The 20,980-nt window shown below is 30.8% G+C and overlaps 5 protein-coding genes across 5 annotated transcripts in view; 3 read left to right on the top strand and 2 right to left on the bottom strand.

Annotated features, from left to right (window-relative positions):
• Positions 1-190: 190 nt before the first annotated feature.
• Positions 191-2,696, top strand: LOC125068344. Its single transcript, XM_047677447.1, has 5 exons — positions 191-445; positions 576-659; positions 820-932; positions 1,810-1,986; positions 2,164-2,696. Exons 1-5 carry the CDS (start codon positions 283-285, stop codon positions 2,317-2,319), a joined length of 693 nt encoding a protein of 230 aa, XP_047533403.1. The 5' UTR covers positions 191-282; the 3' UTR covers positions 2,320-2,696.
• Positions 2,697-3,829: 1,133 nt separating this feature from the next.
• LOC125068057 (malate dehydrogenase, mitochondrial-like) lies at positions 3,830-6,647 on the bottom strand. The gene is made up of 8 exons (XM_047677043.1): positions 6,427-6,647; positions 5,899-6,062; positions 5,682-5,789; positions 5,349-5,612; positions 5,050-5,268; positions 4,845-4,970; positions 4,578-4,724; positions 3,830-4,173 (listed from the first exon to the last, which is right to left on the bottom strand). The coding sequence occupies exons 1-8, from the start codon at positions 6,599-6,601 to the stop codon at positions 3,979-3,981; spliced, it is 1,398 nt and encodes a 465-aa protein (XP_047532999.1). The 5' UTR covers positions 6,602-6,647; the 3' UTR covers positions 3,830-3,978.
• A 763-nt stretch (positions 6,648-7,410) lies between these two features.
• On the top strand, positions 7,411-10,060 carry LOC125068060. Its single transcript, XM_047677047.1, has 4 exons — positions 7,411-8,160; positions 8,238-8,306; positions 9,788-9,877; positions 10,001-10,060. The coding sequence occupies exons 1-4, from the start codon at positions 7,426-7,428 to the stop codon at positions 10,058-10,060; spliced, it is 954 nt and encodes a 317-aa protein (XP_047533003.1). The 5' UTR covers positions 7,411-7,425.
• A 967-nt stretch (positions 10,061-11,027) lies between these two features.
• LOC125068059 (interferon-inducible double-stranded RNA-dependent protein kinase activator A homolog) lies at positions 11,028-16,911 on the top strand. The gene is made up of 8 exons (XM_047677046.1): positions 11,028-11,207; positions 12,040-12,234; positions 12,341-12,494; positions 12,794-12,911; positions 13,276-13,406; positions 13,601-13,761; positions 14,289-14,423; positions 14,595-16,911. The coding sequence occupies exons 1-8, from the start codon at positions 11,205-11,207 to the stop codon at positions 14,841-14,843; spliced, it is 1,146 nt and encodes a 381-aa protein (XP_047533002.1). The 5' UTR covers positions 11,028-11,204; the 3' UTR covers positions 14,844-16,911.
• The window catches only part of LOC125068347 (probable ATP-dependent DNA helicase HFM1), a 36,052-nt gene continuing 31,369 nt past the window's right edge, over positions 16,298-20,980 (bottom strand). Inside the window, exons 18-23 of the mRNA XM_047677449.1 lie at positions 20,552-20,787; positions 19,919-20,025; positions 19,264-19,836; positions 18,741-19,074; positions 17,137-17,830; positions 16,298-16,432 (exon numbers count right to left, since the gene is read on the bottom strand). Coding sequence (XP_047533405.1) covers positions 16,298-16,432; positions 17,137-17,830; positions 18,741-19,074; positions 19,264-19,836; positions 19,919-20,025; positions 20,552-20,787 — 2,079 coding nt within the window. The remainder of the gene's footprint in view (positions 16,433-17,136; positions 17,831-18,740; positions 19,075-19,263; positions 19,837-19,918; positions 20,026-20,551; positions 20,788-20,980) is intronic.

Raw genomic sequence — 20,980 nt, 5'->3', positions numbered from 1 at the left:
TGCCTCTCCAAAGAAAATATACTTACAGATATAAAGGTAAATTAATTTTATTTGTATTTTCTAAATTACTTTGAGTAAATGATTATTTTTGTATTACAAAAGTGAATTGAATAAAAATTATATTTTAAAATTAGAAGATAAGAAAAAAAACAAGTTAGTTAAATGTCAAAATTACAAAGCGTGACGTTTAAGCAATTATTGAACTTTTCTAAAAATTGATATCCATTTTTTTTGTTACAAAAAAGTGAGTGTATCAAACGGATGGATGTTTGAGTTTTCCTAATGTCGGAACAAGAGAAAAAGAGTGGCGGGAGCGCCATCGAAGGCTCTGTAATGATGGTAGAAAAGACGCCAGGTGGTCGGTTAAAGCAGCCCTATAGACCCAATGAGCTGCAAGATAATACTGATTTTCACCAGAAACGTCCCAGGGCTCCTATCGTACCTTGTAAATATTTCTCGATTACAATACCCACATTCATTCAAAATGTAGTCTAGTTACATTTCTATATAACTACGCTAATGAATAAATGTAGAGCAAACTTTTTAATATAACTGTCTTTTTTTTTAATAAATAGCTGTTGCTGAGGAAATGAAATATTTTACTGAAGATTGTGCCTCTAATGAAAATGAGTTCAAGAAAAGAAAGGAATATGAAGAAGGTTCCTAATAGTTTTATATATTAGTGGTATTTAGCAAAAAATATAGGAATTTGATTTATAATTATTATTATTATTACCAGGTTTTCTTGTTTTTTTTTTATTTGTTAAATTCTATGACTTGATCAAGCTTAATTTTGATTTCGTTTTTTTCTTTTCATAGTTTCTTATGACAAAGAAAAGCAAAGTATTGCAAAAAAATTTACATCAAATACTGAGAGGCGGGAACACTCACCTGAATCTATTATCTTACAATCTACGGAACTTGATAGAAAGGTAAAATTAATTATTATTATTATTATTACACAATATAATTTAATTTCACAAAAGATGGCCTAAATTATATTGTATTGTACACGAAAGTTAGTAGGCTTCGTCTGCGTATATATTAGACTTAAATCGCACTTCTATATTAAAGCCAGCCAGCTTTTGGCCCTCTCTAGTGATAAAATGTACTCTTATGTCCTTCCCTGGTACTTGATAATCTCGGTAGCTATTGTTATGGTTATAGTAATTCATCTCACATTGCAGTAGTTATCTAACTTGGCTGATTCCGAATCCAAAATTAAAAATAATTGTGCTTTATACTGTTCTAATTTTTAAGCATAGGTATATTTTAATTTTTTTTTAGGTAAATAAATCACATTCTAAAAAGTAAAAGTTTATCTATTTTAAATATCAAGTATTAATTTTAATAAGAATCAAGTAGCGCAAAATGCGCATTGGAAATAAAGTTTCAAATGATATTGTATTTATCGTTTACTATTTTGGCAATTGGCTAAATGGCTTCCAAATAAAATACAGATTTATGCTGTCGTACACTTGTTTGTAGAGCCATTTATGAGAAACATTTCCATACATTATATTCGTATAACTCTTGCCGTTTTTACAACTCACGATAAAATACCTCGTAGTTGTTTTTTCGGACTTACTTAACACTCATATTTATATTTTGGCCAATTAAAACAATATCTTTATAATTTATAGCCTATACGTTATAACTTATACAGATATGCTTTACTAAAAAATCTATGATTGTATAAATTTTGAGAAGTTGGGGGTATATGTATATTTATATGTATTACAAAAAATAAATAAAAATATATTTGTCGAACATGATTTTTAAACTTGTACTTTTTCATATCGATTATAGAAAACCACCCATGGACCCATTACACCTTTAGTTCAACCCATACCTGATGTGCAATCTACAACATCAGGTCTTATTGATAATGAAAAAGAAGCGACCATGAAAATCGACGATGGTAGCATAACAGAGGAGATTGAAGAGTTACAGTCGCCAGAAGTCGCTAAAAAACACTCTGATTGGGTAATTAATATCTTCAACTTCATACCTCTACGTATACCTTGAATTAAAACATTGTTGATGCGCGGCAGCCCTTACTATAAATACAATACTTTAATCTGAAATTTACCTATTAATATTACAAAAGACAATGTTGGTTCTGATTGTTTAACATCGCGTTTCATGTTGTTTCTGTTGTAGTCGGATGACGAGGAGGCGGGCGGGCTGCCGCGCAGCGACTCGCGGGCTTCGCGCGTCTCTCGCATGGTGCGACAGTTCTTCTGTTGTGGAGTTTCTTACGAGGCTCCTTCCGAAGACAATATTTCGACGCATCGCGCTTTTGGTCAAGGCATTTGAATATGCCGTCGATCGTCGTTCCCATTTATGTCAATACTACTAATGTATCTATCTAAAAAAAATTATATTAGCTCGCCATTTCAGCCGTCAGTTTAGAATCTTAAATAGCATCTATGATTAAGTTATAAATGAGAACACGAACGCTAATGTGTCTTTATAATCGGATTTCTTGTTGTCTGGGAATGGCTGGCTAGAATTATAAATATAATAAGACGTGAACTTGGTGCGTGTGCGAAACTGTGTACATAAAATTATCAATAAAAGTAGTTTTTTTTTTATATCTCCGTCCACTTCTAAATTTGCAATGGATGCGTGAGTTCGCCCTCGTCTAAAGCAAAATAGGGATTAAATATGTATTGTAATTTGTGTTGTAGATATCGAAGTGTGTAACTTACCTAAATGTTATCATGTTACGGTTTTTAATTTATATAAAATTACAAATGTATTAGCGATTTATTAATATAATATAGACATATACGTTCATTATAAAACTGTCATTTGATTCAAACCATTAAATGTTTATTTTGTAAATAAGATCTTTTAAATAATTATTTTATTTTAACGAATTTCACATGAATACAATTAAAAAACTGCCTAAAGTAGGTAAGTAGTAGTCTAATAAACAAATACCTTCGATTATGAGCTATGTTTGTCTATTAGTCATTGGGAGGTTTCGATATAAAGTTCCTTTCGGGATATTAAAGGTATACAAAAAAATATATATTCCAGAAAACAATGTCGCCTTCGGAAGAAAATAAAGAAATATCTTGGAAAAAATACGAGAATATTGCAAAGGTAAACGTGTCGAGGCCCCATTTTATTATTATAATATTAACTATTGTGATGTAGGTACTTATTATTAAAATATTTATTTATTATGGAATATAGGGTGTAGAGGGAAATCCGAGTGATGTATGTATATTAAGCCGTAAAACCTCTATCGGGCCCTGCTTCAAGAATATGGCACCACTTAAGGGTCCCTCTGGAATCACTATATGCTTACCAAAGGTATTTGTTAGGTATTATATATCGTTGTCTAATATACAACAAGTGAGTTTTTACTCATAAATTGGTTTGAAATTACAGAAATCATTGAAATGTGTGAATCAACCATCTGGAATCAATGTCAATATATCAAGGGTATGCTTATTTTATATATTATAATATGATTTGAAATAATTTGCTATATATGAAGATATATTCACAGAAAGGTTTAGGAAAATCTAAATCAACGGCCAATGAAATCTGCCCAATTGAAAGAGAGCAAACACTTAATATAGAGAAGCAATCCGAAATGAAAAACATTGAGGCTCTGAGGGTTTTTTTCGATAGCGTCAAAGGTAAAGTTAGCGATGTCCAAAGCAAAATTAGAAGTTTATTTCATTCATGATTATGACGATAATAAAAATATAATTTGATTTCTAATTTTGTTCCGTTTTATTTATAAAAAATAATTATAAAAATTATGTTTAATAAATTACAGCTTATAATGTGCGATACTTTTTTTTTAATAAACATATTTTGAAGTGTTATTTTTTTGTATACCAAACACCACTACGTTTACAGTTGTGGAACTCTTCACAAATACAACAAAATCCAATTTGGGCAATTACAAATAAAAATATGTCGACACCGAATATGTTGGAAGTTTTTGAAATTCTAGGAGTCTTTGAATCTATTTCTCAATTCCTTGTCGATTCGTACGCTTCTTGGTACGTTGCAAACATTACATGAAAGTCCTTTTAATGGCATTTGATGTTTCAAGTTGGCAGCTCGCGCGGCATTGTAGTCCGCCTCCCGGGGTCTCCAGCACAGTTCTGTGCTTCCACATTTGCAGCTCATTTCACGACATATCTATAAAAAAGTATGAAACTATCATAATTAGCAGATTATATTATGTACAGTTTAGTAAAAAATATATTGATGCAACTAAACTAAATTGGGCAAATATATTGACAGAATTATCAATTATTTTTTAAACAAAATTTGTATTTTTGTAAAATGAAACAAAAAGTTATAAAGCAACTGATACATCCCTAAAATAAAATTACGTCCTCTGAGAAACACAAGGGGAAATGTAAAATTTCAATGGACTATAAAACCTCTTGAGTTATTTGGGTTACAAAGTAATGTAGTTTTTGGTGAAATTTTCGTGATTAAGGAATTACAAAAGAAAAAAACTGATGTTATATGCGTAAAATATCGCCATTAATGATGATGTTCAAATAATCATTATTTAACTCTTATAAAATACTTACTGAAGCTAGGTATTCGTCTCGGCAAGTATCAGGGCAGTCGCAAGTCCAGTTGGTAGGTGGTACACATGGGACGATAGGAGGCGTGAAACATGTGCCTGGATGAGCCACACAGGTGGAACAGCAACATTGATGGCACATTGTATATACCTGTTAAGCAAATTATAACTAATGTCATTAAAATACTTATGCGAGTCTGTAATCCAACTTCAAAGAAAAAAAACGAATATAGATTATTGTTTTTCAATTATTCAAGAAACGCTATCTTACCAGCCATATAGCGCGAGCTATCTCATTACGAACGTAGGGCAAGCAATTGCATAGAAGACAGTTCTCAAATTTGGATAGTTCCGGAATACCTAAATTTTTCTCGATTCCAGAAGGTCCTAAATTAACCTGAAATTGAAATCATACAATTTCTCTTCAAGATTTGTTTCATATTAAGTCGATGGAATGCAGTTAAACTGTTTCTTACTTCGCTTGCAAAAAATTGACAGTCAGGAGCGCAAGTGCCGAGACTGTCTACGTAGGCGCACTGTATGATATTTCTTCCACCTTGCAGACCCTTAACAACGTTAATAGTATTTCTTGCCAGAGCGTATGCGCCCGCTAGACAAGCAGTTTCAGTACACGAGCACTTAGCTGCACATACTGCCTCGTTCCCGCTCATTATAGACGACGTCACACATTCAGTCTGTTATATTAGAATGAAAGGTTTACTATTAATTATATCAATAGTTTATATTAAAGTATAACTTTTGTTTTAAAATTAACCTGTTCCTGTGACATGGTACATGGATGAATTGCAGCGGAAAGTACCGGGACCATCGTTTTAGGTGTAGCTCCGCCAATGACAGGCACACGAACCGATTCCGGTGGTACTCGCATAAAATTCGCCAACACTGTATTTGCGCGAACACAGTTTAACTCCACACAACCCAGAAGCAATCGCGGGTTGTATATGCCACGCAGTCTTTGTATTTCACTAACTAGCGGAACCAGGCTTTCTATGGGCTCAGTTGCTACAATCGTAAAAGCCTACAAAGACATATTAATCATTATTTATACACTTTAACAGTATTACATCCAATAAATCTTTAAACTTACGTCAGGGCAAGTATTACAAATCTGCAGTGTAATTTCTGTTACGATCGGAGCATTGTTTTCGAAGGTATCACATTGATTTCTTGCAACAATTACGACTACTTTTGCGCCCTAAAATATTTGTTTATTCAATAAACATATTTCGTTTAAACAAGAAGCTGAAACAGCAATACTACACCGAATCGTGTTCAATTTTTCCAAAATAACATTCAAAGTGTACCTTAAGAGCATCGCAAAGCATATGACGTCCAGAAAATGACGACACTCTGCACTTAGTATCGACGTGACTTAGTTCCATGCCGTAACCACAAGTAGCGCAGACATCGTATAAAGCTATCTCGTCTAATAAAGGGCATTGTTTTAAAAGCAATGCTAAGGGTTGACCTATAAACATCAATATATTATAAATCTTGTAATTTCCAAGTTAAAAGTTACAATAGTACTTTGAAAAGATTATTAGAAAAATTCTATCTCGAAATTTATTTATTAGAAATTCATGCAATATAATATACAAAATACTTAGGCATACTCAAAAATATTTTAATACCAATGCAGCCTACTGAGAGATAATACTTAAAACTTACTTAATGTAATATAATCAACTTATTAAGATAAAGATAAAGATTAGATGCAAATATAATATATTATTATTAATGGTTATTTGCTAACTTCATACGTTACTTTTTAGTGCATTAAAATTAAGCAATTTCTGGTATAAATAACTTAAAAATAGTAGACGGTAGAATACCGGTACATCCCGCAGCTCCACAAATTGTAATCTTCATCCCAGCGGGACAAGTGCTATAAGGACGTCTCATCCTGTTTAAGACAAGTTTATGTTCTCTGACACAATTTTGTGTTACGCTAGTTTTGGTTATTCGTAGATATTCTTTACCCATGTTCCACAAATATCTTGTAAACATTTTTTTTTTTTATTTTATAATATTTTATTTACCGAAAAAAATTTACATTGTACATTAAATTTGGATTTGAAATTTTACGTGTGCATCAAAATTTGATGGATAGAGTAATTTGTCATTTCTTCTGGTTTTCAGCTATTTTTAATGTATTTAAAAAAAAGGTCCAATTTGAAAACAATTCCATAAGTTTTTATTGCTAGAATGAAATATTATCTATGTTGTTATTTTTTTAGGTGAGCAACAATGTAACAGTGTAAATAATAGGCGTGAAATGATTTCTTAAAATAATATAGTACGAACAAAACTCATCTAATATCTAGTAGTTACAGCGACAAATCGACAGAAAATCATGTCGAAAGAAACATAATGACGGTCGTGTAGTAACTTCTGACACGCGTTAAATATGAATTTTTAATTTTATGACGATAGTTTCTTTGTTAGATAACAAATAGCAATATTCTAATGTACTGGCGCAGGCAATAACTTGTAGCGTTCTATAACGTGAATTGCTTAGACGCATGTTTCTTTTCCGTGCAAATTTTTTTTACCGTTTCAAAATGCTAAATATTTTTGAAAAATATTTTCATTTTAAAGCACGTGCTAAGCGGATTGTTCATATGGAAGATATTATCAAACCATTATACATCGTCACTTCACTACTCGGCTTGTTTCCTTACAGCGTAAAGTTTAAAAAATCAAAAAACTCATTCGAAATTATGAGCAACGCATACTTTAATTCCTTGTGCGGGTTAACTATTATTTTAATCATTTTAGCATTCTCAGCTCTGCATATACAAAATGTATTTCTGACTGCAGATAACGTTTCAATGACTGAGGCGATTATGACTAAAATGAATTATGTATTTGAATTAATCACCCTTGTAATTTTTTGCCTTGTTGTTTACATCTGTGCCTTTCTAAATCGAGAAAAATATGTCAAACTATTGAATATGATAATCAGTACGTGGTGCGACATACCGATTAATAGCAGCAGTCAAAATATTCTCTCTAATTTGAAATTTCACGTAAATTTTATAGTGATGGGTAGTTTAATTATGGTAGTAATCATACAAATTGCTGTTAATTTTTCTCGAAACAGTAATATATGGAAAGTGATTCTTGTAGCATTAACATTTAATTTGCCACAGACGATAGAATTTACAGCGCTGGCATTTTTTTATTCGCTTGTAAAAATGCTAGTCACCATCCTGGCTAACATAAACAATAACTGTTTAATACTGACGAAAAATACCAAAGTATCAGTGAGCGAAATTACTGAGGTACAAACGAAATCAACGGTTACTCTGCGTCAAATGGAACTGGCCTACGTAAAAGCATTTGAAATTAAAACATATATAAATAAAGCTTTTGAAGGGCCTATTCTAGCTTGCACGATACAATGTTTTCACTCAATAATAAGTGAGTCTCATATAATCTATCATGGGGTTGTAGTAGGTAACACTCTGACGACTCACGACGTCGTAAATTGTTCTATCTGGATTGCATATCAGCTTCTCAAAATCTTCTCGTTGTCTTACGCTGGAAATTTGCTAAAACTGGAGGTACCTCTTGGTTATTTCATGCATATTTTTCTACCCGAATATCTCGTCTACGTTTTAAATAAATATTAACTTTTCAGGGATTAAAAATTGGCCAAACTTTGCACAATATTCCAACCGAAAAACAGGATTTACGTCGGTTAATGGAGGTATTTCAATTTTATTATTTTTATAGTATTAATTAAATTTTTGACTAATTCATTCATTCATTTATAACAACAATTATTAATTTATATATATATATATATATATAAATTACCAATAACCCTATATATATATATATATATATATATAGGGTTATTGGTAATTCGACGTATTCCCGTTAGGAGGTGATAGGGGTGATTATTTGTAATAATTTTAACCCCCATATGCATGATGCAAAAGTAAACCATTTTTGAGTTATCACGTTTTTTAGATTTTTTCAAAATAAGCCAAAAATGCAACTTGAAAGTTTTTTTAAAAAAAAGTATCAATTGAAATCTATTCTTTTCTTCTCATTTATAAAAGCGAATAAACACTCGGTCACTCGGTCAAATAACATATCGGTCCAAATTTAAAAATGCGAGACGGAAAAAGATATTATTTCAATTTTTTTCCACAAAAATGCCTTAAAAACAAAAAAAAATCGTTATGAAACTTGTCCTGCAGGTTATTTTAAAAACATAACCCTTTTATCAGCTCTTCAAAAATGTAACAACTAGGAACTTATTTCAAAACAACCGAAATAAAATGACCACAAAGGACGGTGGTGGAAATTCGTATTCGAACATGAACGAATTCGGACTAAAGTTCGCTCTTTAAAATTCACACAAAATTAATTAAAAACAATACCCAATGTAAATAAAACTAAAATACAAATTTAAAATAAAATTTAGAACTCAACTACCGAATTACTCAAATTGTCCCGCATCATATTTGATGCGCTTTTTTTATTCTCTCTTCACCGGCTACCCGATGTATCAGTTTATAATAAGCGAATCCGGGAACTGGTGTTCAGAAACGACAAATTAATGTCGAAAGACTCCCAGTCCATGTTGTTAATTACTGATATGATAAGAATTTATCGATGAACCATTCGATGATGATTCGTGATGTAGCCTCTACCACGTCGTCTAATAAATCAGTGCTGAACGAGACGTTCTGCTGAACGAATCTGCGACTCTTTAGGCGTATTTAAATTATCAACGACAAGTATCCACCTTTTGATATTTTAAAATTGTTGTTCGCCTCTAATATAATTTTGGTATTATATTTACTTGTTACTGTCTGGGTAGGTACCACCCACTCAGGTATACATGAGGCTTAGGCCGCCAAACAGCAATACATAGGATTGTTGTGTTCTGGCTTGAAGGGTTAGTGAGGCAGTGTAACTACTGGCACAAGGGACATAACAACTTAATTTCCAAGTTTTGTATGTATAGCTATTAATAGTTATTGGTATAACGATAGTAACATGAAAGTTAAATTTCTCGCTTCGCCATAGTCGGTTGAAAGGGATTTTAATATTTATTTTTTTAAACAAAATATAATAAGGATATATACAACTATTTATTGTATTCTTTACAAACTTGGCCTAATTATATATATACAATAAAATTCATTTCTTTAACAAAGTAATGTCATATTCCAGATTCAACATTTCTCTTCTCTTATGTCTTACCAAAAAATTGAAATGACGGTGTATGAATACTTTCCTCTGGATGCGACTCTTTTGTATAATGTAAGTTGTAAAAATTTCGGTAATAGCCAAAGAATTATCGAAATCATATCGTTCATATACCATGTTGTACGATTTTTGACACTGTAATAAGTGATTTGTAATTTTTTTTTGTGTTATTTTCAGATGCTGGCATCGGCTATGATGTATTTGATAATTTTAGTGCAATTTGATAGGCGAGAATAAATTATTTCTTCTACTATTATTTAAACACTAATCTTAAAATAATTATATTTACGTGTGGGTTTAAAAAAAAAAAAACAATATAATAAAGAGAATTCTTAAGCTCGTTTGTTTATTTTTACAAATTCGAATTGCAAATAATAATAATTCGACTGATAAGTTATTGGCAATATAATTTTGAAGCGAACTTTATCTATTACTACTTTAATATTGACAAATAAACAGTGTTTGATCGTTTTTATAAATCAGACGAAAAAAATAGATTTTAATTGACACTTTTTTTTAAATAAATTTTTGAAGTTGCATTTTTGACTTATTTTAAAAAAAACTAAAAAACGTGATAACTCAAAAATGCTTAACTTTGGCATAATGAATATGGGGGTTAAAATTATCGCAAATAGTAACCTCTATCACCTCCTAATGGGAATACGACGACTTACCAATAACCCTGTATATAAGTATGTGTAATAGTTACGATTATGAGCGTCTATACAAACTTAAAAGAAATCACTCAACATATAATATAACATATGGAATATAGAACAATTTTCAACCAAGAAGAATATATACTAAAAATATTACGATTACTTTTTTATCTACTCATAGTAGGTAGTAAATATTGACTAAACGAACAAAAATTAATTTGAGACGAGTATGATTTATATATTTTTTTCTTTTTGGCTTTTATTTGTGCCGTTATATACAGGGACAGATTATTTCGCCAATGCATGATTTATAAATACAATAATGCGAATTATGTGTGTAATAAAGCACTTATCTTACTGTATTCAGCCAATAATCATAATTAATGATAGCTGAAAATTATAACCTCTTCTTCGATATAAATAATGGGTAAATATTAATTGAACAAAATATGCGAATTATTATACACACTATTTCAATTTATATTTTTAAAATGACAATACCTAATGTATTTTATGACAATCCGTCATGACACATTAGATGATGGCAACTTTAACAATTCTATTGATGGAAATTGGAATATCTCATGTTCGGAGTCTAAGCGCTTTTGTAATAATTAACTAAAATTTCGACTTTTTATAGTATTAATAATCATTAACCACGCTTAGTTCTATTTTATCTTCGTAGTTTTGTAAAAGTTGCAACTGTGGATAGATTACACAAAATGGTAAGTTAACTTTATGCAGTCATGAAAAGTAATTTCATGCATAAATTTTTATCATTTCTTGTTTATATAATATATTTCCAATGTTTCTTTTCACTCTAAAATCATAAAGTCACTATAAATACAACAATTTAACCCTAATTATGCCGGCATGTCTGTAGCCATTTTGAGGTACCGTAATCTTAATGGCCGAGCGCCATGTCATAGCTCAAAATCACATGTTACCTTTTATTCAATTAATTACATACTAATAAGAAAAGTCTAATGTGAATACTACGCGTGTAACGTGTGCTATTAATGTTACCTTCCCAAATAACATAAATAGGAATGTAATAATTGACTATGTCATATTCTGTCAATGCATAAATACGATATATACAGTAGCCGGTAGAAGTTTTCGGCTAATTATATCATATATAATTATTAAGTAAAAGTTCGGCTCAAATAAAAATTTGAAAGATAAGTATTATTTTACTACCTACATAAATGAAACAAGCATTTTTGGAGAGGGTGTATAATTTAATGCCACTCAAATACCGGCAAAAATAAAATAATGTCAACAGAACGACTTAAAGTAGCGATGATATAGGAGTTCTGTGTTGTACAATGTTATCACAACAAATTAAGAGTTAAATGGACATAAATGTTTATTTTGGATCAACTCAAATAATATTAACCTCGAAATAATATTTTTATTTACATTTTATAATTTTATTTGGTTCAATTTGCAAATAAATACTATGCACTTTATATTTATATAAATAAGTTTAAATTATAACAAGATTGATAAATCCCACTCAATATATTACTATGATCAAAGGGTTTTATCCTCCAGATGGATGGTGGTGTTGTACACCCCCACTCGAGTGTGGTCCATGGAGGGGTGACAGGAGTTGTACATGGAATGCCAGTACATGGGGCAGGTCCAGATGGAGAGCATCCTCCTCATGGACCACGGCGCCGCTATCAAAACAGACCCAAGCCACCTAACAATTTGGAACGTCTACCACTTGATGAAGCTGCGAAAAGGGTAAATAGTTTTAACCATTAATGTTTGAAAAAGTTCTATGTAACACAAGATTAAATTCATATTCACAAATGTATATACAAAGCATATATTTTAAATTATAATTTAGGAAATGGAAGCTCTCCCAATGAAGACACCAGTGTCAGTACTGCAAGAGCTCTTGGCTAGACGTGGCACGGTTCCCAAATATGAGCTGGTGCAAATAGAAGGAATGATTCATGAACCTACCTTTCGCTATCGGGTGACTGTTGCAGATTTGATTGGTAAGTATTGACATACTAGTATTAGGCCATTTGTATAAAAAGTTTAATATCAAATGGAAAATGGTGCTATGTTTGATTCTAAATATGCACAAATATAATGAAATTGAATAAGAGGATCCTCTTTGTGTAATTCTAAAATAATAGAGCATGTTGAAATTCAACAAATAAACTCAATTAATTGCCAATAAAAAATTAAGCCATTATTATCACAAAAAATCTATTTGAAATGTAGTTTTTTAAATAAAAACACCAATATTTTTGTAAATATAATAAAATAACAACTACCGTTATTTTGACAGCAATGGGTACTGGAAGATCGAAAAAGGAAGCTAAGCATTCAGCTGCCAAAGCTTTACTTGATAAGTTAACTGGTGCTACACCAGCTGATCAGTCAACAAATGGAACTGTACCTGAAACGTTAGTATTTGTTTAATATAATAAGCCTCCGAGTGTGTAAAAATTTATTCATGTTTTCACTATGTTGGGGTGTGCCTTTAGTATAAAAAATGTGTCACCTCGAAAACTAGGATTGATGAATATTTTGGTTTATGATCACAATTATTTGATATTTGACTGGTGTACTGTTTTTATTCATATTGATGGTATACTCAATTGTGTTATTAACTGAATGTGCTAAAAAATTACAGGCAAAGTGCCTGTGCAAATTCCTACTTTAAAGTGACTTAAGATATATTAGTGCAATTTTTTTTGAAGTAATGAGTGGTATATAATCCATATTCAAATAATTTACATTTGTACAAATGTAAATATATACTTTCAGTGGGACCGTTGTATCATCTTTTGAGGACAAACTGATGGGCAATCCAGTGGGATGGTTGCAGGAGCTTTGTATGTCTCGCTTCTGGCCTCCACCCTCATATCATGCAGAGAATGATGACAATGTTTCCAGGCGTATGTTCTTTTTTAATATTAATGTGTTATACCAAAATTATAAGTTCAATAACTCCTTTTACTACTAGCAATGTATAAAAATGTTTTTAATATGTCAAGAGACACGTCTATCATAATTTTACAGATACAAAGTGTGTTGTGTTTGTTTAAAATAGTTTTATAAAAGCTCTAAATTTTTATTTATATTAAATTAGGTTTACCCCATGAGCGCCAGTTCACGATTGTTTGTACACTGTTGAAACGTCGCGAGGTGGGAACAGGAAAGTCTAAGAAATTGGCTAAGCGCCAGGCAGCATACAAAATGTGGCAAGCACTTCAAGATAATCCACTAGAGACTTTCCAACCTGAAGAAGAGGTAATAAATAAACTTTTTAGCAACCATAAAAAATAACTGATAACTTATTAAAAATATTTATAGTGCCTTGATTTAGATTTCTTGTTCACTAAATTGTACAAATGCAATAAAATGTTTTATTGTATGCCACTATGTTGTCTAGTCAATCTTCAATGGTAGAGATAAGTAAACAAGGTACCAGTTTAATTTTAATTGTTTTAAAATTTTTAATTTATAATGATATCAATTAATGTTTTATCCACTTGTATATTATAAATAAAAGGATATAAAATAGTGACAATTTTTAGTCTACTTAAATTTCGATTGCGTTGAATTTATCATTGTAATAAATCTCATTTAACTTATATTGTCTTCGGTAACTAAAGGTTAGATGGATCTTGAGTCATTCTCCTGAAAGGTCGATAGCACTTGGCCAGGTGTTTTACTATCTTTCGGTCGGCTCTAAGATTTTTGCACCACAGGACAAATGGACAACGCAGAGATGGACCAGTTAACACAAACTTAATTTTCATAATCTTGTGTTCTAGGGCGGTGTCGCGGCCCGCTATGCCGACCTGAAAGATAGTAAAATCTCTACACTCACAACCAGTCACAGCCACAAGGTGTCGCAGTTTCACAAACACCTCAAACAATCTGTCGGCCCTAACCTGGCCAAGTTGCAGGTATGATTTGAATTTTTATGCATGATGGGTGTAAACAGTGTGTGTTAGTAAAATCAATAAATGCATGAGTTGCATACCGATGTAGTTTCATTGGTGGATGTTTCGTTGTGTGTTAAATGTTCATAAAATATATATATGTACACCAGATTTAAATAAAACTTTTTCTATTAGGTGACCCCACTTAACAACAAGGACTTCAACTTCGTCCAGTTCCTCCAAGAAATAGCTTCTGAGCAGTCTTTTGAGGTGACATATGTAGATATTGAGGAAAAGTCTATGACAGGCCGCAGTCAGTGTCTAGTCCAGCTATCAACTTTGCCTGTCGCTGTATGCTATGGTTCAGGGCTAACTAGCAAGGATGCTCAGTCTTCGGCGGCACAAAATGCTCTCGAGTATTTGAAAATAATGACAAAGAAGTGAAACGTCTCCTCATCTTGCGACATCAATTATTCACGCCTAGTGTCGATCTATGCATTATGATCAATGTAAAATATATGGCCACTACAAGTTTATACTTTAATTTTAAAAAGAAAATTTAGTCAGCATAGAACGCCATTTCAAGGTACATGATTGATGTCGTCAGGTTTAGAGTCTGTATGAATCTTTATTACCACAATCCATATGAGTATGGCAATAATGCCTTAGTGCCAGCAGCACTTCGGGCTATGCTATGTAACTGGCATATTCGCAGTATATTACTAACAATTACTACTATTAATATAGCTTTAATTAAATTTAAATACTATTTTATTAAGAATAAAAAAAATATATGCAGTGTTTCTTGCAACAATCTCAAAATTATGATAGTTCATGTTTTTTTTTAATAACAAACATTCCTTTTTCATTTAATTATAATTATAATAAATCTTATAATTATATTAGGATGTAAAATGTTACAAGTTATTCTTGTGGTTTCTTAAAGGTATTCACATTTAAACTTATTCTTAAAAATCCCTTCACTAACCTTGAGTAATATAATTATACTTTAAATATATATAAGGTATCTTATAATGTTTGTTAGAAAATGAATTTGCACTAAGACTTGTAAAGTATAAACTGATGAATTTGTAGATTGTTTGCTGAATTTTGCTCATGACGCAAATAGTAATGACATATTTTATTGTATGATCATCATTTTGGAAACTATGACGAAGGGTATGACTTTCATGAATAATTCGTAACCAACTGAACAAATCTAACAGGATACGAAACAATAACGAAAAAGCCCTTCACTACTGTTTCATCTATAGTTTTTTTTTTACTAACTGAAAACATTTCGTACTAATACTGCTAATATGCGAGAGTAAATAGCATAGCCCGTAAATATAAAGAAACAAAGTATGGAGTGGTCATATAACAAATACAAGCTATACTTTGCATAGAATTAGTGTAATTTTCCCAGCGTGGAAATTACTCAATAATTAAAAAATGTAAAAAAAATATATAAAATATGAAAAATGTATAAAAAAAAGTGTGGACTATGAATTTCCAGTTTAATATTCAGCATTATTTAGGCATAATTTTACATAATTATAATAAAATGAACTCATTATTACTACTTACCCAAAATATTAGCTTTTAATGTATCATATTGTTATAAAAAAAAATATGAATGAAATAAAATATGGTGTTTTAGTTAAAGTATATGATAATTTAAATAATATTTTTTCTCGTCCGGTGTGTTAAGGATTTTTCTAACATGCTGAGCATTAAACGGAAAATATTCTCAGCTGGTATTGTCTTGTTGACGAACTGCCCGACCTTTGCTTTGTAATTCGCTTTGAAATCGCTGTTAAATTTACAAAGTGCAAGGGTTGGAACTTGCAGGTAACAAACTTGTGATTAAATCGGAAAGGCAGGATTGCTAATTGTATTTATTTCAATTTTACCAGTGAACGTATAGGTTTTCTTTTTGAAACATGATGGAAAACTTTGCAGGGAAGCTGAGAACTAGGTGTTAGAGTGAATATATCACTGGAATTAATGGTTGCGATGTTAGGATCCCTTGCCTGTGAAAATGGGCATTATTTTAATGCAAAGTATAGAGGTTGTAACTATTTCTACTGGTACAGGATCGTCGTCTTATTGGTTGTTACTGATAACGACGAGGGTTTTGCACTTACCGAGTTTCTTTTAAATTGAATGGTGTGAGTTCAGCCTGCCCTATTAAAACATCGCACTGTTCAAATTAGAAAAGACTAATTGGAGTAAAGGAATGGAGTTCTGTTCAACCAAGACCAACTAAATAAAATTATAATGTCAGAACATCGAGACGTTGAAGTTCACTTGTTACACTTTTATGTTTAGTCAGTCTTGGTTTTACTTTAATTATAATAATAATAATTATAATATAGATATTGTCACTGTAGTAAAATATCAAAATTTTCCTCGCTTTAGCTGCCGTGTAGTCACTTTTTTGAAAAATTATATAACTAATATATTTGCTGCGCGTCTTTTCTGCTCTAACTACAATAAAGTTTGGTATTGCTTAAAATCGTCTTTTTATTTTAAAACTTACATTCAAACATATACATTATATATGTTTATTTATTGAATTATTTGAGTAAAATTGAAAGAAAATATTTTATATGTTGCTTACATATTTTTTGAACAAAACTTATTTTCGAAATATATTTTTACGGTTAAATTTAAACTGTAATAGTTTAGCGCGGCGTAAATTTAAGAAATTAGATTTATTAATACTTTCAATTACATTTTTACGCTTAACTGTATAACACTGACTAGGACTAAATACTTCATCACGTGGTTCGACGTTTTCTGTTAATGTCCATGTTTCAATTTCTTTATATGGAGTTAAATCGGTTTCATAATTTTCACTAAATATATTATTTATTTCGTTATCATATTTACTATCTTTAAAGTCCATCAAATTGTATTCCCTATTAATCTTATCATCAGGTAGAACAAACGGTGACGTTGGTTGAAAAGTAACGTTATCGCCGAATTCAGGTGGTGGAGGTATTATGTCATTAGTAATGTCCTTGCTTATACATTGTAAAAGCATTTTTGGATTAAGTATGGCGTCGGTTACCTCTAAGTCCAAATTTGTTACTTCCTCTAATTTAAATTGTGGTGATATGTTAGCTTCTATTTCGTGTGTTTTATCTTCTGGGTCACAAACACTACTTTGAATATTTTGATCAATGAATTCTGACTTCACTACTTGTTCTGTATTTCTTATATTTTGACTTACGATGTTACCTACAGTTTTAATGCCCATTGCTTGACTTTCTCCTATTAAAAAATTTGGCAATTCTACATTTATTGTGTCTAAATCGTTGATTCTATACTTTCTCTTTAGTTTTACATCAGCGCATGTAAAATTGTTCTCTTTAATCTTTTCGCTCGGCATTGCTTGTCCAGATTCGACGTCATTTTTGTCTCGTCTGAAAGTATGTGATATAATTGTTACTTTACTATACGGAATGATTTTTATTATATAATATTATCTTTTTGTGAAGAGATTCAAAATATAATCAAAGTCTTTTGGTATTATATATTGTACAAGAAAATTATTTAAGACTTTGGTATTTACTTGTGTCATATTGTGTAATTCTATTACAAAAACAAATATTTATGATATAGCTTTAAAATACTCACCTTTTTACTAAATTGTTGTATTTTTTTAAGATATCTTTCACATTAGGACAACTGGTTAATAACATTTTTTCTGTCTGATTGTGTATAATAAAATTATTATTATCTGAATCACTAGAATTTTGTCTACATGATTTTTTTAGCGTATTAAATATTATGACATCGTTTTTATCATTTTTTGGAACAACTTTAGTGCCAATAACATCTACATTAGAAGCACTTTCTGAATCTTCAATAGCTATCGTATTTGAATGAATATTATTTTCGCTGCTATAAACGATTTCAGTTACGTCTAAATTGATTTCCAATTTTCCTACCAAATGAACGTTTTCATTAAAATTATTTTTAATAGTAGCGTCAATATAATGCGTTTTACTTAAGCTATGTTTTCTTGTATACTCTGATTTTTTTTGCTCTTTTGAACTTTTCACATCATCATTTATCTTATTAGAGTTGTCATCGGTACTAGAGGTCATTAAGTATTTGTTCTTGTATAATGATGTAAATAGTTCAATGGAATTAGTATTTGATACTGCAGGTCGTTGTATTATTTGAAATTCATTTGATATATTACTCGTTGACATTGTATTCATACATGCAATTGAAGTATTTTTTGTTATTGTTGGCATATTCCATAATGTATTAGTCAACGAAGAATATTCTGTTTCAATGTCACAAGTGTTATTTTCTTTTCCTAACGGTTGGACGGTTTTGTTTTCATCTTTAACAATTAATTCTTTTTTTGAAAGTAACACGTTTGAATCGTTTCTGTTGGTTTCGACGGATATTGCATCGATATTTTTATTAAGTACGTTATCATTTTCGAATAATAACCAATCATTCTGCGTAGCAATTTCTTCTTTTTTTAGGAAATCTCTTTCACTCTTATATATTGGATCTTCTGAATAATTTGTGGTTTTACACTCTTCTGTATTTTTCATCATAATAGTATTATGTTTTTGACACTCAACGCCTACATCTATAACGTTTGCTTTTTCGCCCTTTATACTAGCTATTTCTTTTAAATATTGCTCTATTTGACATTTCACAGCATTATTAAAACCAGTTTCATTAACAGCTTCAGCCGTGGTATCTTCATTATTCAGTTCAATATTTTTTTCTAACCTTTCTATGAAATTATAATTATTTTGTTTATTTAAGGTTTTGCGTTTGCCGATTCCACTTTTATCCTTAGAAGTATTAAATATCATAGCTGAAGTACTTGTATGTGGACCGTGGTTAGTTTTTTGTGAATGATAATTTACATCTGCAGATATTGTGGCATTAATTGTATTATCTCCAGTTTCAATTTCATTTTCGATTTCATTCAGAATATCGTTTACTTGTTTATCGTCTTCAGAGTCATCATATTCAAAATCTATTTGAAAAGCATTTTGAATATCATTACTTAAAATTAGATTTGTATCGTCTGGCTCATTAGCAGTTTTATTTATAATATCGTAGTTTTCTGATTTTGTCAAATTTTGTAGTATACTATTTGATAGTTCTGCAGTTTTATGCAAATTTTCTTTATATTCATTTGACGTGTTCCCTAAAGACTTTTTAAGGAATTTAAATTTTGCTAATAGATCATTTTCACGTTTCTTCTTTTCTTTAGATTGTGTTATTGTGTTATCGTTTGAAGACTTTCTTTTTCTTTCTTTGTTGATATTAGAAGTAGCTTGTTTGTTTGGATTTATTACTGCTACTGCTGCTGAATATTTAGCACTTTCAATGTCAGAAGGAATATTATATAAATCCTTAAACAAAAATTGACACTGTTCATCTATACCCACTGAAAATAGACAATTTGTTATTAACATACAATTTTAAATTATGTATTTCCATTTAGTGTTTAAAATACGTAAATAACTAACCAAAACTTGAACTAATGCAGTGAATAAATATTTTATGTTCGTTATCATGTTTTCTGTTAATTTTAAAGGTCATGATTCCGTCATAAATGTTTATTAGATCGGAATCCCTGTAACAAGATATAATATTTTGTTGGTAATTTATCTTAACCTACACTTGATGTTAGGGCTTTGTACAAGCCCATCTCGTTAGTTACCATCCATTCATTAATATTCTAACACCAAGCAGCAATACTTCGTCCTTTTGTATTTCGGTTTAAAGGGTAGGTGGGCCAGTGTACAACTATAGGCACAAGATAACATAATAACTTAGTTTATAAGGTTGGTTGCGTTGGAATGATTAAAGTTTTTTTTAAAGCACCAATGTCTATAGGCGGTGGTAGTCCATTCGACCGTGCACCTACCTATTTATTAAAAAAAAATCATGTACTCTGGAATATAGTCAAGAGAGTGCTTATTGATATAAAAAAAAATATTACCTAGTGGTCGAAATTCGACCATAATAATTGTTAGAAATTTTGCGCGTCTGAATTTTTTTCAAGAACAGGCAAAAACCTAATTTATTCCTATTTGTTCAAAGATATTTTTCATAACAATAATATTATCTGCAAAGTTTTGTCCGTGCTCAATACTTACCTAAAATACGTAAAGTATAATAGATTGTTTTCAGAATCTCCGACAATCACGTAGCTCTTGTGACAGGCACCAGCAGTTAGGTGTTCGATATTTTCAGCCAATAAGGCATGATTTAACAACGACAGTTGTATTTGTACAGTTTGTTCGTTTATTGGTGTCGTAGTAAGATTGTACTTTGGAAGTAAATTTATTTGTTTCCTCATAATATTACCAGCTGGTGGAGCCTTGTTCATTATCTAAAAGTATAAATAAGTACGTAACTAATATATAAATATCGTCACCTACCGCCCGTGCCTTTGCCATAGATACATTACAGTTTAACTGTACATAGTGTCTTACCGATATATATCGATATTTAATCCCATAATTAGTCATCATCATCATCATCGTCCTCCTGTCCTTATCCCAATTTTACTTGGGGTCGGCGCA

Source organism: Vanessa atalanta, chromosome 13, assembly GCF_905147765.1.
Source record: "Vanessa atalanta chromosome 13, ilVanAtal1.2, whole genome shotgun sequence".
NCBI lineage: Eukaryota > Metazoa > Arthropoda > Insecta > Lepidoptera > Nymphalidae > Vanessa > Vanessa atalanta.
The sequence above is the reverse complement of the archived record's forward strand: the minus strand, read 5'-3'. Positions and strand labels throughout refer to the sequence as shown.